This window comes from Micrasema longulum, unplaced genomic scaffold (genome assembly GCF_059751315.1).
Source record: "Micrasema longulum isolate JH-2025_06_02 unplaced genomic scaffold, ASM5975131v1 h1tg000173l, whole genome shotgun sequence".
Classification (NCBI taxonomy): Eukaryota; Metazoa; Arthropoda; class Insecta; order Trichoptera; family Brachycentridae; genus Micrasema; species Micrasema longulum.
In genome coordinates this window covers 265509-283176 of record NW_028277378.1, presented here as the reverse complement: position 1 = coordinate 283176, position 17668 = coordinate 265509, and the positions used below count along the sequence as shown (strand labels likewise).

General features: G+C 35.3%; 1 protein-coding gene across 1 annotated transcript; it reads right to left on the bottom strand.

The window, feature by feature from the left end:
- Positions 1-1092: 1092 nt before the first annotated feature.
- Reps (RALBP1 associated Eps domain containing) lies at positions 1093-17092 on the bottom strand. The gene is made up of 5 exons (XM_088242875.1): positions 16734-17092; positions 16220-16639; positions 6884-7040; positions 5901-6090; positions 1093-3081 (listed from the first exon to the last, which is right to left on the bottom strand). Exons 1-5 carry the CDS (start codon positions 16881-16883, stop codon positions 1533-1535), a joined length of 2466 nt encoding a protein of 821 aa, XP_088099001.1. The 5' UTR covers positions 16884-17092; the 3' UTR covers positions 1093-1532.
- Between the last annotated feature and the right edge of the window lie 576 nt (positions 17093-17668).

The window sequence follows — 17668 nt, the reverse complement described above, 5'->3', positions numbered from 1 at the left end:
CTAAGTCATCATAGGTACATTAGTTAAGAATCAGTTCTGAGATAAACATTTTAATCAATATTATACACAAATAGATACCAGTATCTTATTTATGTAAAACTTAAAATATTCCCATGTGTAAGAAACAATAGTTAAATTTCATCGCCTACAGTTATCTGAGGTTTTATAAAAGATGACTTTATGTAATATAATCGAGACAACAATTATAACATAATTTGAAATGAAATTGAGAGTAATTGAAAGTAAGAGAAATTGGAATAATGGGTTGTGATTATCCGAGTGTCATTTCTCACATTTAAAAAATGGTGATCAAAGATTTTGAAATGATACAATTAATTTATAATAAATAGACACCATACCTTTAAATTACACATAATTTTGCAACCATACGATATGTTTCAAACATAAATGTGGCATTACAGACAATATGAGGATACTTTGCCACCATCAAGCTAAATAATAATTATAACTAAGACAGGTTGTTTACATACTTTTGAATATTTGTTGCCAATAGTTGAACGAAATTAAAACAAAAAGGTGGTGTGCCAACTATATGAAACAATTCAAGTTTGTACATATTTTTTTATATGGAGTTTGATAATAATAAAAACAATTTAGACCAAATAACATACAGTAAGTTTCCAAAATACATATAAACTGATTACAATAATTTCCAATTGCATAATATGTATTAAAATATATACATTTTTATAACTACACAACAAAGTAATCTATTTAAAAAAAAAACATATGTGTAACTGACTTTTAGTAAAAGAGCATTTGAATAAAACCTAAAATGTAATTTACACATTTATTTTTCCAATAAAACAAATCCTAATGTTGCCTTCAACAATAACATAACATTAACAAAATACATAATTAATAATGAGAAAAACTTTAACAAACCTAGTTTAGAAAGCTATTCAAATGAGCGTGTTAATAATATACATATATTATTAAATCAATTATTATAATTATTTATAGGGATTATTAAAAACAGATCTTGTCAAAAAGAAAACAAACAGTTGGTTACAATGAGTGAACACATGCCATTTTCACTCTCAGCTACAAATAATATGATTTTAAAAATGATTTTTATTGATTTTATTTTATATTCTCTGTCACAACATTCCTTATGAACCCTCTATGTAAAACTACCCTTTATTAGATTAGAGAATAGACGGGGTGGGGGGGGAGGGGATTGGATGAAGTGGTATGGCGTATGCAACACAATACCTGAGTGATATTAGTGGAGCCATCATGGTTCGCTTTCTACATTCTTTATTACAAGTATATAAATTTGAAGAGCATACATATAATGAAGAACATAATTTACAATCCTTTATAGGTGGGATGATTTCCAAATTTTCATACAATTTAACATATTCCCATTTTCAGTCCATAATGCAAACGACTTAGATCACATTTATGAAATCAAAGCTTTAAAAAATATACAAAAATGATAGTATAATACAGTGAACAAACTAAATCTAAATGAGACAAGTAGGTAAATATGATAGTGATATAAGTGATCATACGCCAGAACTGGTGGACTCTAGTCTCAAGCGAAGTGTTTCCCTTTCTCTCTGCACATCGGCGAGTTCTAGGCTGAGCTCCTGGCAGAGACGGCAAAGAAGGGCATTTTGTTTCTGTAATTTCTTCAGGGGATCTCCACCCCCCGATGACGGTTCCGCCAGAGCATCGGGACTCTCACTACTGCGCGGAGTTGGCTTTCTATAGATTTCAAAAGCTCCGTGTTTTCTAGGAGCGGAGTCGTTATCTTCAAAACTAGCGCGGCTTCTCGGTAAGTTTATAGCCGAACTCTCGGCAACAGGTGGTGGCAAGACATATTGAAACTGAGCAAAATTTGCAAAAGTTTCAGTGGAAGTGTCTTCGGGATGATGATTACCAGACTGACTCGGAGGATTCTGTCCAAAAGCGTCGCAAGGATCAAATGCCGGGTCACCGAGAAGGCCTAATACATCTCCTTCGCTGCGTTGGTTTATCAGTTTTTTACTTTGAGGACTAGTTATCGAGGGAGATATTCGCGGAGGTACCTGGGGAGGTATACCAGTGACGGCGTGAGAACTCTTAAGTTTATTGAGATCCAAACTACTGGAACGTGTGTGAGTACGCAGGGGACGCGGGGGCGGTGGAGGGGGAGGCTCTTTCTTGGGTGCATACTGCAGAGACATCGGTCCTGAGTTTTCTTCTACCACATTAGTCGTATCTTTCGTTGGAGGCGGAGGAATAGCTCCAATATTTTTAAGACCAGGCTTTTTAGCTTGCGGTCTTTGAATAGGTTTGATTTCTGCAACAGTTTGAGACGAAGGAAGACCGATTACATCAACGGAAAGTTGAGCGCCTAGTTTCTTCGGACTGGATATGTCGTGTGAATCCTGATAATTTAAAACGAGGTCATCCATTTTTCTAGGTGAAGTTCCACCAGAATCAGATGGTTGAACAGGAAGAGAAGCAGCCTCGGGGGTAACTCTTAGCGGCACAGGGTGAAATATTTTAGGGTCTCTTTCGACAGAAGCTTTATGAAAATCAAAATTAACAGGTTTAGGTCCAGGGCTAGCTATACTAGAGGTAGGCGAGTCTATAAACTTTGTCCATTCTTTGTTCCCTGAGAGAGGTTCGGGTTTGCTCCTGTGAGGCACCTCTCCAACGACAGGTGGGCTTAAAGATGGAGAACTATCTTCAGCGTTTGTAGGCTTTCCAATTTTATTTTCGAAACATTCAACTTCATTTATAGAAGCTTTCCCAATAGGAGCAGGTATGGTAGGCATCTTAGAGTTGAATTCTCCGACTAAGTTAATATGAGTATCGGAACCCAGATCTACGAGATTAGAAGTGACAACTTGTCCAGGACTAGAGCGAGTAGATAATTTCCTTACTCTAGGGACCAGACACTGCGGTAATATATCCGGAACGGGGATTTCATTGCGTCTTAATATGACCAAATGCATAGCTGTGGTGAATTCTTCGATACAAAGGGCTCCATCTTTCGTCACATCAGATAGTAACCAAATTTTCCGGAGGTCTATAACAGGTAGCCGAGACTTTTCGAAAAAGTGCCTGGAAATAAAAAAATGTAAATAAATTATTGAGCTTTATCTGCAATCCTTTTTTGATCCTATAATGAAATGCATATTTAGAGTTAGTTACCCAGATACAAATTTAATCCCAGGACATCATGGGCCTTCCTTATAAACCTGATACAAAATTATGCCTAGGCATAGTGGTAGAATAAGGATGGTATAGTAAAAATTCTTACTTATAAACCTCGCATAATGTTTTTACATTTACATTTTTTTTGCACCACAACAGGCCAGGAGGCCTAATTACAGTGGTGAATTACATCACAGAGCACCCAGGCTTGAGAAAAATCACATTTTAATTTGGGTGTTCTCACCGGGAATCGAACCCGGAACCTTCCGTGCGTGAGTCAAGCGTCTTGACCACTACACCACGGAGGCCGCCATGTTATACTCGGTATAGAGCTGGGATAGCGAACAAAAACTTTTTCCACGCTTATATCTGGGTCTAACGTGGTATAGCGCTGGAATAAGTCTGTGACCGGTCACATTTTTCAGTATAAAAATAGATTGTATTTATCTCGAAGATAAACTATTTAGAAAACATGGCATCTTTCCAGATATTTTAAAGGAAAATATGGCTTATGAGTGTTAAATGATCATCAAATTTATATAAAAAATATATTTTTTTAAATGCCCATTGGGCGTATATATAAATAAATAAAATAAATAAATAAATTACATCCAGAGAAAAGCGATTTGCTTATGAATGTTGATAAATCAAAAGTGATGGTTTTTGAAAGGGATGAAAATATAACTTAATATGAGATCAGTGTGAACAGAGATTCTGAATCAGGTAGAAGAATTTGTGTATCTGGGAAGTATGTTTACTAGGGCTGGAAAGACCGAGAAAGATATTGAAAGGAGGGTGAGTGCCGGAAACAGGGTGAACGATGCACTGAAATCTACTTTGGAAAACAAATGTTTATCGCAGGAGGCTAAACTAGCAGTTCACAACGGAGTTCTAGTGCCAACTCTAATGTATGAGAGCGAAGTATGGAATTGGAAAAATGATGATGAAAGTAGGTTAAATGCTGTCGAAATGCGATTCCTTAGGCGAATGTGTGGTAAAATGCATGATAGGTGCACAATGTCAAGATCCGTGAAGTGTGTAAGGCTGAGACATGCGTTATCGACAAAATCAAGAAAGGGGTGCTGCGTTGGTTTGGACATATAGAGCGAATGGACAGCGAAAGAACGGCTAAAAAGATCTACGATGCAAATGTTGATGGATGCAGAAAATGAGGAAGACCGAGAAAGACATGGCACGATCAAGTCCATCAAATAGTTGAAGATGGACATGTCAAAAGTAGGAATAATCGGCGTGCATGCATGAGAAGATGTATGAATGTAGAGGAAGCGAGTGCTGTATAATCTGTATGCCAAGATCGAGTGATATGGCGTTCTATCCTTTCTGCCTACGGCGTGATGGTTTGTTTGTTGCAGATAATTTTTACTTCGCTGTTTTGATGATGATCCTTGTTATCTTTTGCAGTATTTATACATAAAAGATGTGTATATATATATATATATTAAACAGGCGGCCTCCGTGGTATAGTGGTCAAGACGCTTGACTCACGCACGGAAGGTTCCGGGTTCGATTCCCGGTGAGAACACAAAAATTAAAATGTGATTTTTCTCAAGCCTGGTTGTTCTGTAATGTAATGTTTCACCACTGTAATTGGGCCTCTTGGCCTGTTGTGGTGCCAAAAAAAAAATGAAATGAAATGAAAAATATTTAAATTGATAAAATGAAAATATATTCAACAATGTTTTAGTATGTCCAAATGCTTGCAGACTGGCTGGATTTCCTCCCTAGGGAGTTATTCATATTTAAATTTATTTCAACCGAGAGGGAAAACCTTTTTGAGAAGGGGATATGGAAGTCTAGGCATTTACAGGGCTTATGACCTGTCATTGGCAAGTGGCCACTTTACACACAAGTCAACAGATGGAAGAGTTAAGGAAATGTGGAAGTTCAAACATGGGCAGAATGGTGAATGTTACACAGTGTGTAAAGTGGCCACTTAAACCAGCCAATGACAGGTCATAAGCTCTGTAAATGCCTAGACTTCTATATTCCCTTCTCAAAAATGTTTTCCCTCTCTGTTGAAATAAATTTAACTATGAAAATATATTCATCCAATGGTCTAAACATTTATCAGTGGCATATTTCAGTATGTAATTTATTGTTACTATGCATTGATATACATGTATAAACTTATGACCCATGTCAATTTGTGGGTGGTATCTAAGAATTTTTGTCTTTATTTATTTACATTTTAAATTATTTACATTGAATATTCCCTTTCAAAAGTCTTGTGATGCCCAGAAAATATTGCTAATTTCGTTTGTTCTTTTAGAAAAATTCTGAGTGTAAAACACCAAAATAATTTAATAATACATCAATAAATAAATACTTTTATTGATTTTATCGACTTGGATTTTATTAGTTACGCTTGAGATTTTTTTTTGGCTAATACGAATAAAGTATTAGTATTTAAAACTGCACATGTGCACGCAGCTTGTTGTGCGCAAAAATGTGATATGGTCAAAAAATAAATGATAGAATAAGCATAGTATAGTTATTCAAGATCATGCACAATATGTTTATAAGTAACCTTTTTCTTATACCGGGTATAGTTATTCCTTGGTATAAAGAAATTAAATAAGTAAGGCCCCTTATATGACACAATGCTCTATATGTAACAATATAAATTACAATAGTAAGAATTCATCATAATCTATTGCATGGTTAAACTCATAAGTCAATTCTTTATTTAATTTGCTTGTACATACCGAGCAACGGTTCCTGGCAGAAGTCCTCTAGAGTCTGGCTGTAACTGTTGGAACTGGAGAGCATAGTGTCGGCGTTGATCGGGAGCCACCCTCCACACTGAGGTACCAGTTCCTGCCCCCAGACCACCGACTTCCCCATCAGCTCCCTCTTCTTCGGAAGAATGCCGGTCTGATGACTCTTCCTCGGTACCTGGGAGTGGTTTTTAAAAATTGGCTTTGACTAATAACAAAATTACCAGGTAATATTTTTATACAAATGGACACTATTACCAATGGCAAACTTATCACTAAGAATTTTATTTTTTTTAAACCAACTAACAGTGTAGTTATTTTAATGAGTCCTGACTAAACAAAGGAAATTCCTAACTAATCGGAACATGAAACAAGGAACCTTTGTTGAAAAACCAGAAAAATAAAATATGACAAATGTTTGAAGCATTAACATAAATGTAAAATAAGAACAGCGCAAGCTATTTACTTAAACCTGCCATTGTATTTATGTATATTCTGTTTTGGACACAATAACATTGAACTATCTTCATCTTTAAAAAATTAGTTAAAATTTATTGAGCAGGTCTATGCACGCTACTGACGAAAATGGAGAAAGACGAATATCTACTTACAATGCATATGAAAGAGACAGTTATAATTGTTACACATTTTATTTTGTTTCATTTAAATTTGGGTGTTTTTGAAAGAACCAGTATCAGAATTGGGATCTCTTACATGGTGCATTACCAGAAGCAGAAAGTCTTTTTATGTGGTGTAAAAGGAGTGTGCTTTTGGCGTTCGTGAAAGACATTTGCATTCATTGAAATTAGCAAGTACATTAAGCAGTTGTTAAAACTATTGAAAAATCATTATAAATTCACAATGTTAATGGTAATTGTTCCATCATTAGCTGATGGTAAGCAGATTATCCTACAGAGGTGATTTTGCAAAAAAAATTGGCGCTGTTTGCTGATAAGTATCCAAGTGTTTACCTAGTAACTGTGTGTGTTCCTCTCCCATGTGAGGCCAGTGGTGAGGCTGGGGAGGAACACCCACCTGGGCCCCCCTAGCCGCACGTTCAGCCACAGAGTTGGTTGGGGTGGGGCTTTCGCTGCCTGTGCTCCACGGAGATCCATTGTTTGCTCGCATCTAAAAATCAAAAAATGTTTTTCAAATATATGGCTCTATGGTATTATGCATTCAGGGCAGAGATATTATTATCATAGATATTAAATTCTTAAGCGATTATTATTATTATTATTACTGAAAACTTAAATAGGACATTTTTAATAATAAAATACTTCCAGAGCACATAGAAATGTTGATCATAATAGGGTATTCATTAAAAATGATATACTCCTATACTCCTCAAGAATGCAAAAAAATTGTTTTGATTTTTTTGCAGTATAATTCGTCGGTGGTGTTGGCGCGGCGAGAATTTAGGCGCAGATTTCCCGGTCGTCCGACAACAACTGGGCAAACACTATGGCGTTTAGCCGCTCGCTTAGAAGAGTATGGCACAACACAAGATGCTGCCATGTCTGGCCGGCCCTGAAGCAGCCATTCTGCTGAGAATATCGCAGCTGTGGCAGATGTTGCAGAGAGCCCCGGAGTATCGACCAAACGACGTGTCACGTAATTGGGCATCAATCGGCGGTCTTTAAAGTTGCTGATTTCTTATCAGAATTCGATCTGCATACCTTAAATGAAGGTAATCGGCCTACTTTTGAGACCTATTGTAGTCAACGCCACATGAAGAGCGTCATTGACATGACATTCTGCTCTTCAAAGTCTGTTAGATACCGTCGACAGATGGAGAGTGGAGTCTAACATAATCCCATTTACTTTGAAATTTCTGCCAGAATATGGAACCCTACGGAAAACAAAACAGCCATCTTTAATAAAAAAAAAGGCCAACTAGGAGAAATTTTCAAAAGAAGTTCAACGAAAAGAAGGGGAGCGTAAATTACCACAGATTTCCTTCTCTGAAGTAAGCAACTCGTTGAATTTGGAGAAGAAAATCTTTTTGTTGATGGACTTTTTAGACGAATCGTGGAAAGCAAGTATACCAATCAGGAAACCCTTCAAAAGACAACCATGTCCATGGTGGAACGCTGAGCTCGATAAACTCAAGAAAGAAGCTAGGAAATGTAAGCACAGGCTTCAGAACTCCGGTACTCTTCGTAGAGAGACTAAGACACTTCCTGAATATCTCAAGGCTAAACGAGCCTACAAAAACATCATTGAGAAAGCGAAGACAGAATCCTGGAAAAATTACTGCGGATCTCAGAATAGAGAAACCACCTGGTCTGCAATTCACAGAGTGCTGGTTAATTGGAAAAAGACCACTCCATAAGCAACACTAAAAGATGGCAGCGAATACTTAGCTTCGGCTGAGAAAAGCGCTAGCCGTCTATTGGAGAGGTTTTTTCCAGATGATAATACACAGCGAGAGACTCGTGAGCAAATTGAAATTAGGAGGATGGCAGAAATCATACCATACACAGAAAACAATCCGATATTTACGGTGGAGGAGATTGAGGATATAATATCAAATATTAATAAAGAAAAGGTCACCGGCGAAGACCATTTCACAGCGGATATCTGCCTTCACTTCTTCAACATGGATAGGTCGCTTGTACTGGGTATGTATAACGCATGCTTCAGAGAGAGCCACTTTCCGGCTCAATGGAAAATAGCGAGGGTCATTGTCATTCCCAAACCAGAAAGGGGTGACCTTTAAGACATCAAGTCCTACAGGCCAATCGGACTCATCTCAGGTTTTAGGTAAAGTACTCGAGAAGTTGATTATTAATCGGATCAATTGGAATTTTCATCGCAAAGGTAAGTTGAGTCAGAAGTAATACGGATTTACAACCCAGAAATCAACAGAGGACGCTCTTAACGCATCAGTCAAGGTAATCAGGACTGCACTGCAAGACAAAAAAATGATTGTAGCGATCTCGCTCGATATATAAAAGGAGCCTTCAATAATGCTTGGTGGCCATTTTTAATGCGCCGACTGAGCAGTAAGAAGTGCCCTCGGAACTAGTTCTTGCAGGTGAAGAGTTATCATCAGCAAAGAAAAGTCATATTGTCACACTTAGATGCCACTGTCGAAAAGGTAACGTCCAAAGGATGCGTTCAGGGATCCTCCTGCGGACCGAGCTTCTAGAATTACATCTTAGATGATGTACTCCAGAAAGACTTAGGTGCGGGAGTCAAACTAAATGCATTCGCGGACGACCTTCTCTTGACAGCTGTGGCAGACAATACGACAGAACTTGAGAGGATGACAACCAATGCGCTGAAGATTATCACAACATGGGGCTCTAAAGCCAAATTCCAATACTTCTCGAGATGTCCCTCACCTGTTGATGCATTGCCCCCTTTTCAGCTTTCAAAGACAACAGCTGGAGGTGCGATGCAGAAGCCTGGGTGAAGATCTATGCAACATACCATCGGTGATAGGTAATAAAGAACTCACACGAGAGGTAGTATCGTACATAGTCAATATAGTGCAGGCAATTGGTAAAATAAATCAAAGTAGGGAACAAAATTCCGAACACTTCTCTACTGGAACGGAAGGCCTGTTGACTACTGGCAATAGGCCGGCTTCTCCTGAAGCGTTTTAAGTGATTTCCTCTTCACATGAGCAAATGCTGAGAAGTTCCTGATTGGCCCACATTAGTATATCCTTCCTGATCCTAACAGTTTAGATAAATTTAGAGAAATTTGATTACAGATAAATCCACTAATCTGAAATATAAACCTTGAATTTTATAAGCAAGATAAATAATAAAGCAACTCCAATAAAAAAAAAAATTAAAAAATCGGCAATCTTTACAAAGAATTTTGGTAAAAAGTCATTATGAGCGACGAGGCCCATTTCCATGGCTGCAGATATGTGAATAAGCAGAATTATCGCTTCTGGGGCACTGAAAATCCGCATATACCCACAAAGAGCCATTACATCAGCTCAAAGATACTGCATGATGTGGTGTTTACGCTGGGGGCGTCGGGCCTATCTTTTTCGAAAACGCCGCGGGCTTAAGACTACTGTGGACGGCGATCGCTACAGAGTCATGCTCAATGGCTTTCTCCATCCTCAATTGGACGAATTGGGATTGGAGAACATGTGGTTCCAACAGGATGGATTCTTTTTGTGGGGTTTTGTGAATTCACAAGTCTATGTTAACAAGGCTTAGATTCTTGAAGCTCTTAAAGAGAACATCCATCAAGAATACGAGAACCTATCGCCAGAAGTTCTGGAAAGATTGATGGAAAATGGCATAAATCAGGCCCGCATGGTCATCAATTCTGACGGCGGCCACTTGGCTGATATCATTTTCTTGACTTAATGGAAAAAAAATTAAGAAATCAAATAAACACAATTCAAAAGAAGAATCAAATATTTTCATTCATAAAATAAATACAGCTAAAGACTATCAGCTGACTTGTAGATGGCTTAGAAAAAGGTTTCATAATTATTGCATCAGACAATTTTTATTGAGCATATTTTTCATTTCTTCATTTTTGTGGGCTTTTTATTTTCAATATTATTTATATTTCTGTGCTTCTTTTTCTTATGTATCCTAATAATGTTTTTTTTAGTATATCTATGTCTGTGAATGTATTACTGGTAATCTGTTGATGTTCCTAAATAAATCAAATATATACAATATCTGTATATTCAACGCATCCATTTAAAATAAAATTAAGATCTAAACACGTCCGGTTATATTTTGAATATGTTTATTAATATCTATATTTATATAAAAAACCAATGTTCGTATGTGTGTCCTCGATGGACTGAATAACTACTGGACCGATTTACGGTCAGCGAAATGTAGATTTTTGCCACGAGCATATTTATAACTCTTAATATTGTCAATTTATTAAGTAGAAAAAAAGTTACGAGCATTAATGTTTTTTTTTCATTGGAGGGTAGAAGATGAATGTAGAGGAAGCTAGATCTGTATGCAAAGACAGAGTAATATGGCATTCTATCCTCTTGGCCTACCCTTACGGGGAAATGGAGTGATGGTTTGTTTGTTTTTTTTTTTTAATAATCTGAGAAATGATTGTTACAAGACGATTAAAAAAAATTGATGTTTATAAATTTCGAAGAAAACCTTTATTCTTGCACTTAGGAAATCATAGTCAGTGTATTTATAATTTTGATTCAAAAGAAATAATTATAATTTTCTGATTTTTTTTTTATACTTTTTTCATAGGTAACTTTTTCTCTCGACACTTGTAATATGATAATGATGTATTGACATATTTATGTATAAAATTAGTATAAGTCGTTTGTAGTTAAATTAATGTAACTGATTATTTGTACCCAAATAAATATGAACAATTTGTCCTGTGATACATCTTTATTTGTGGTTAGTTGATAGATACTAAGTTCTTACTTATAATCGTGTTTGACATTTTTGAATGTAGTAATTATGAGAAAGCCTGTAGTTGGACTTTTAAATACTTTACTACGTAATATTTGATAATTATATAAAATAAGACACAACGAATCTGAAGCTGCCGCAGGCTATAAATAGCCTGTTTTGTTACCAGCAACTGCCAGAATACTCTAATTTATATATACTATAGAATACTATGGCACATTATCAGTTTGTTTGTTAGAAGTGATAACAGAAATATTAACATTTGAGTGATATCATTTGTGAAATTTGGCTATTTTTGCTTTATGTATATCTGTTAACATTACATTTGAAAAAAAATGACTGTGAATAACATCATGATAAAATATTAGTTAAGAAAATAAACAGATTATGAATATTTCAATTAAAAAATATATTAGAAATGAAAAAAATATGCAATAATTAATTCACCATAAACACATTTTCTAGATAAAATTTACAAAAAAACATTAGCGAATTAATAATTTAAAATTAGCCGAGTACACAAATTTTTGTAATATTTTTTTTAATTTTACATGGACCAGGGCCGCGATTATAAAGGCTATCTTCATCGCTACATACCGAGATGGTATACTTAACTTCTGTACTATCTCTATCTACCTCAGTATTGTGATGCATTGATCTGGGAGCGTGAGAATCCACGATAAGTCATTTTATGAATGCTCAGATTCGAGTTAAATTTGAAAAATCAAGGGTGACTTGTTGAGTCTCCCACGCCTCTCCCTCAAAATTCTACCGCCGGCCAACTCAATCATCAAGAATGTAATTCCATAAAAACAAAGGGGTATATCCCTTCATAGGATCTCTCACAGATTCAACCGGGAGAACAGTGTGGAAGTTGAAATTACTAACACTAGAATGGTGTTCACAGAGTTTATTTTTCTGATTCAAACACAATAGGAAACGTTGAAGTAAATGTATGTACTAAATTTATATAAAATTAAATTAAATATTGTATTTAGTAGGAATATTGTATTTAGTAGGAATATTGTATACTTATATTTTTTATTTGAATAAATACAATTTAGAGAGAATTTATTAATCATTACATTACATAAATAAACTATCATAATTGATGAGAGAAATGAACGATACATTATAAAATAAAATTGAAGAGACGATAATTACATTAGGTAATCCCGGAATTAATGTAGTTTTTTCAATAGGCAACTTTGACTTAGAATTTCTGGGTCCGTTGACAAGTAAATATGTGTTTTGTTTTTTTTTGTTGTTATTTTTAGCGTTTCTTTTAAACAAAAAAAATCTCTTCTACCTCATTTACAGACAATGGCAGAGATGTGTCCTTCGGAAACATATTTGAGAAGCTATATGCTGTTTTTGTTTCATTCGAAAAAAACTGCGACAGAAACAACAAAATACATTTGCGAAATTTACGGTGATAAACTGAACAACAGAAAGTGCCAACATTAGTTCAAAAATTCAAACGGGCAATGTCGATTTAAAGGATGAGCCTCGAAGTGTACGGCCCAGTATGGTGGATGAAGCAGCAATAAAGGCGGAAATCGAAGCAAATCCGATGATGACCATTGATGAATTATCAAAGAAGAACGGCACATTATGATCAAACACCCATGGCTATCTTGAAAAACTGGCAAAGGTACAAAAAGGGGGTACCTGGGTTCCTCATGCGCTAACCAATCACAACAAAGCTCAACGCCTCAGCATACACTAAATTCCACAAAAAAAGCCACAATCTACCCAGTTTCTTCATGACCTTATCACCAGAGACGAAAAATGGGTCCTTTATAAAATAAAAGAAACAATGGTTCAATTGTGGTCAAACACCAATTCTTACACCAAAACCAGGACTACGTCCTCTGAAAGTATTACTGTGTGTGTGGTGGGATTCGAAAGGTATAATTTATTATGAAGTGTTAAAACAAGGTCAAACTGTTACCGCAGCCCTCTATTATGAATAGATGGACAAATTAAATGCGACATTGCAAGAAATTAGACCTGCTCTTGTGATTAGAAGGAAAGTCATCCTTCAATATGATAACGCCCGGCCGCACGTTGCAGATATTACTCAGAAAAAATCCAGGACCTTGGCTGGGATGTTTTATTGCATTCACCCTATTTTTCGGATTTGGCACCAAGCGACTATCACTTATTTCACTCTTTAGAAACACAATTAAGGAACAAAAAATTCAACAATATCGACAAACTAAAATCGACTCTCTTGGAGTTCTTCGAATCTAAGCCAAAAGCCTTTTATGTGAGAGGAATTTTAGATCTAGTAAACAGATGGCAAAGAGTCGTAGATAACACTGGAAATTACTTTGTTTAAAAAAATAGAAAAAATCAAGTTTGAGTTTTACTATAAAAAACAACATTAATTCTGAGATTACCTAATATATTATAAATGAAAATTGAAGAGACAAGAATTATATGTTAATTAACCTAAAAAATATGAATCAAAGGAATCCGAGAAGAAAACTGCCACGGGGTTTGATTATAATTGTCATCTTCTCATTTGTACATGTGGCTTTCTTCGTGTAGAATATTGTAAGGCAATCTATTGATTCACGTAGGAAATTCCATTTCATATACATATTTGCAGATTTTACATGACTTGTGGATTTTAATGCGGGCTGTCCATCCTTTAATAATTAAATGTACGGAAGTTCCGATGAATATATTTCAAATAGGATAAGAGAACTTATCCCTATAAGGGTGATTATTGTTTTATAGTTATCATCCAGGATGATATATTATTTCAGTCCAAAAAATAGCATTGAAAGTTTATGGCAATAGTGGGGAGTTGGCCAAAAGGAACCTTATTAGAAAATAAACAAGATAATACGTTATTGTGCCAGATTTAGATTAGATTTACTATATAAAAACTATTTAACTCACAATTTCGGTCGGTTCCTAATGGATTTCATGGGAGTTTTAAACTGATTGATTATGCGTAGCATCGTAAGTGAAACCGCACGTGTTTCCGTAAAATCACCATTTTTTCTCTCGACTGTCAGCGCATTTGTCATTTTCATTTTTGTCATTTTCATTTTTGTCATTTTTGTTTTTGTCTCTGGCAGTCTTGCCAGGTGTGAATTTACTGTGCGTGTTTGCAAAAGGTTCATGATGCCTGTTTAACTAGTACCAAGACAGCATGTTCTACCGACTTGCCATCTCAACATCATATGATCGAAAATTTAGTCCGCATTCCTTACTTAATTAAAATTTAAAATAGTTCTCAATTATATTTAAATCTTCTATAAACTCTGATAATGAACTAGAGCCCAATATTTCGAAAAGTGAAGTGGAAAATGCCATTAAATATCGTAAGTTAAATAAAGCAGTCGGATCAGATGGAATACCAGCTGAATTTATTATACATTTAGGAGACCGAGGTTACCAGGCAATACATACAATTTGTAATCTAATATGGAAAACTGGTACATGGCCAAAAGACTGGACTGAATCCGTTTTCATCCCACTACACAAAAAGGGTTCAACGGCCAAATGTGATAACTATAGGATGATTGCACTCACCTCGCATGCAAGTAAAATTGTACTGCATATTTTACATTTGAGGTTAAAATACTTCCTTGACTGGCAAATCCCACAGGAGCAAACAGGTTTTGTTAAGGGAAAGGGGACGCGTGAGCAGATTTTAAATGTCAGGCAAATTATCGAGAAAAGCAGAGAATTAAACAAACCTGTGAATGAATTTTGACAATTACCAAGAAGGCATGCTTAACAATCGTCTGTATTTATCTACCGAACGATTACAAAGCAGACTCCTTTAACGTCTCGATAACGTTGTGGGGGGATCGGTAGTGTATCTTCGTAGCCGCTCGTGAGAATTTATTTTCAACTATGATGTCATAATGATACTCAGTCACTTTAAAGTGTAGATATGTGTACCGTGACGTACGCTTCCCCTAGTTTCATATCAATGTTCCTACCCAAAACATGAAGGTGGAAGGGTTTGGTACTGTATCTTCGTAATCGCTAGAGAGAATTTATCTTCAAGTATACCGTCATTGTGAAGGTATGACGTATTAAGCTTCCCATCATAATCGCGGCCCAGTTTTTTATAAAGTGTGGATAATTTATCAAAATGCATGTGAAAAATATTGTAAAATATTTTTTTTAAATTAACTAAATGTAATGAAAATTTCTTACTGTATTTACTTAAAAGGAGTCAGAAAAAATACTTTTAATGCAAATTTTTTGCCACACAAGGCCGTCCATATCAATCAAAGAAGTATTACAAAAAGTGATTTTAAATATTTAAAAACCGCAACCCTGAATCTGGTTTTTTCACCCCAACTCTGGTAGAAACAGATTTTTATGTTACCGTTTTCTCATGTAGATAAAAAAATATTTAAAAATCTTTATCAGCTACCTAAATAAATATCTACAAACAAATCAGTATTATTAAGTATTCACAGACATAATTTGGCTGATTTAAATAAACGTAATATGACAATCATTTGTTTACCTACTTGTACACACATGATTAATGGAAGAATTACATTTTGGATACTTAGTAAATCAGATGTCTTCACATGATCATAAATAAGAATAACAGAGATTCAGTTAGTAAATATAATATGAATGCTAAAAACATGAGTGCTTTATTTAATCTTTAATGATTAATACAGACAATGAACAGCTTATTTTAAGAATTCGTTACATGAAAGTAAGGTAATCAGTCTTACGTTTTAGTTGCCAGCGCAGATAGGCAAATTACAAAGTAATTAAGTAAAAAAAAACACATTTAAAATTAATAATTCATCCTGGGAACGGAACGCGAGTCGGACGCTTACCACACACTATGAAGTAGTCAAATAAAATTTAAAGTATTGTAATATAAAAGCAAGAAGATTTAAATAGTAGCAAAATGAGACTCACGGTATGGGAGTGATCCGATCTTTGGGATATGGTTTCTGACTCGACTTCAGAGTCCGTGCTCGGGGCCTCCAGATGATCGTGGGAGTTGGTGACCTGAGGTATATCCACATCCGAGGAGTTGGAAGATAACCTCATGGGCTCGTAGGACCCGAATGATTTGTTTCTCTTGTGGATATGCTGCTCTTTGGGAACTGCTGACGTGGGAGAATTGGACAGCTGTATCAAGTCTGGATCCGCCTCGCAGTTTAAAGTCCAAGTAAACCTCGGTAAAGGCAGATCCACAAAGGTATTTAAAAGGTCACCTCTTAGAGACATGTTGGCTTGATGTGCAGCTATCAATTTCAACGCCGAATAAAACTGTTTTCTATTAATATGGGTGATTATATTGCAACTTGTTTGAGGGAAACTAAGGTCCGTTATCTGAAAGAGAAACGCGTGAAAGAATACAATTTAGCAATAAAATAATAAGAGCAATATGTCACATACAACAAAAGACCAAAATAAAATATCTTACTTGTTTTAAAATGTCGTTTGGTATATTCGAGGATCTAAATAATTCCGTCGCCTTAAGGACAGGAACTTTACCGTTTGATTCTTCATCACAACATAGGAACAAATCACCAAAATACCTAAGCTCCGTTTCTGTCAGATTTAATTCCTCCATTATAACCAAAAACCCTACTCGAAAGTAAATAACAGTCTATACAACGTACGAAAATACATTTAGAATACATTAATTTTCTATCTATTTATTGACATCATGGTAAAATAATATGTCAATTAAAATCAGTTAAATTGCTTGAAACGATCACGCGATAACGAAAATATAAAATATGACAGATGCGGCCATTATTGAACCAAACCCAGAAGACCACAGACAATGGCAGTTCTGTTGACCTTGAATGTGACATTCCTAATTTATATGTTCCTATCTTCACGTTGAATACGAAATTTAAATTTTTTAATGGAACATTATTTCAAACCTAACAACCCTCATTTTAGATAGTTTTCATATGAAAAAAAAATGCTTTTTAGTAAAAAAAAAAAAAAAAATTACATTTGAATGTACAATACATCCATGAAATATAACTGTTTTACATTTCGCGTTTCTGAGACTGATATTTCCTTGTACGAAAGAATTATAAATATAATTCAATGTACCAGTGTGCCTCTTGGGTAAATTAAGATGATAACTTATGCCGGTTTTATATGGTGCGCACAAGATGCGATCACAGAAACATTGTGTCTTTCTATTTAAATTAAAAATGCAACTACTATTTAATTTCTAAACAGAAAACTTGTTAGTTCACAGAAAATAGTGATATACACAATTGAATACTCATAGTTTCTTTATCAGTACGTCAATTCAACACTACACAAAAATATAAATATGAATCTTTGGGTTAAAAAAATAATAATTTCAATACATTTTTTAAGGTGGACCCTGGT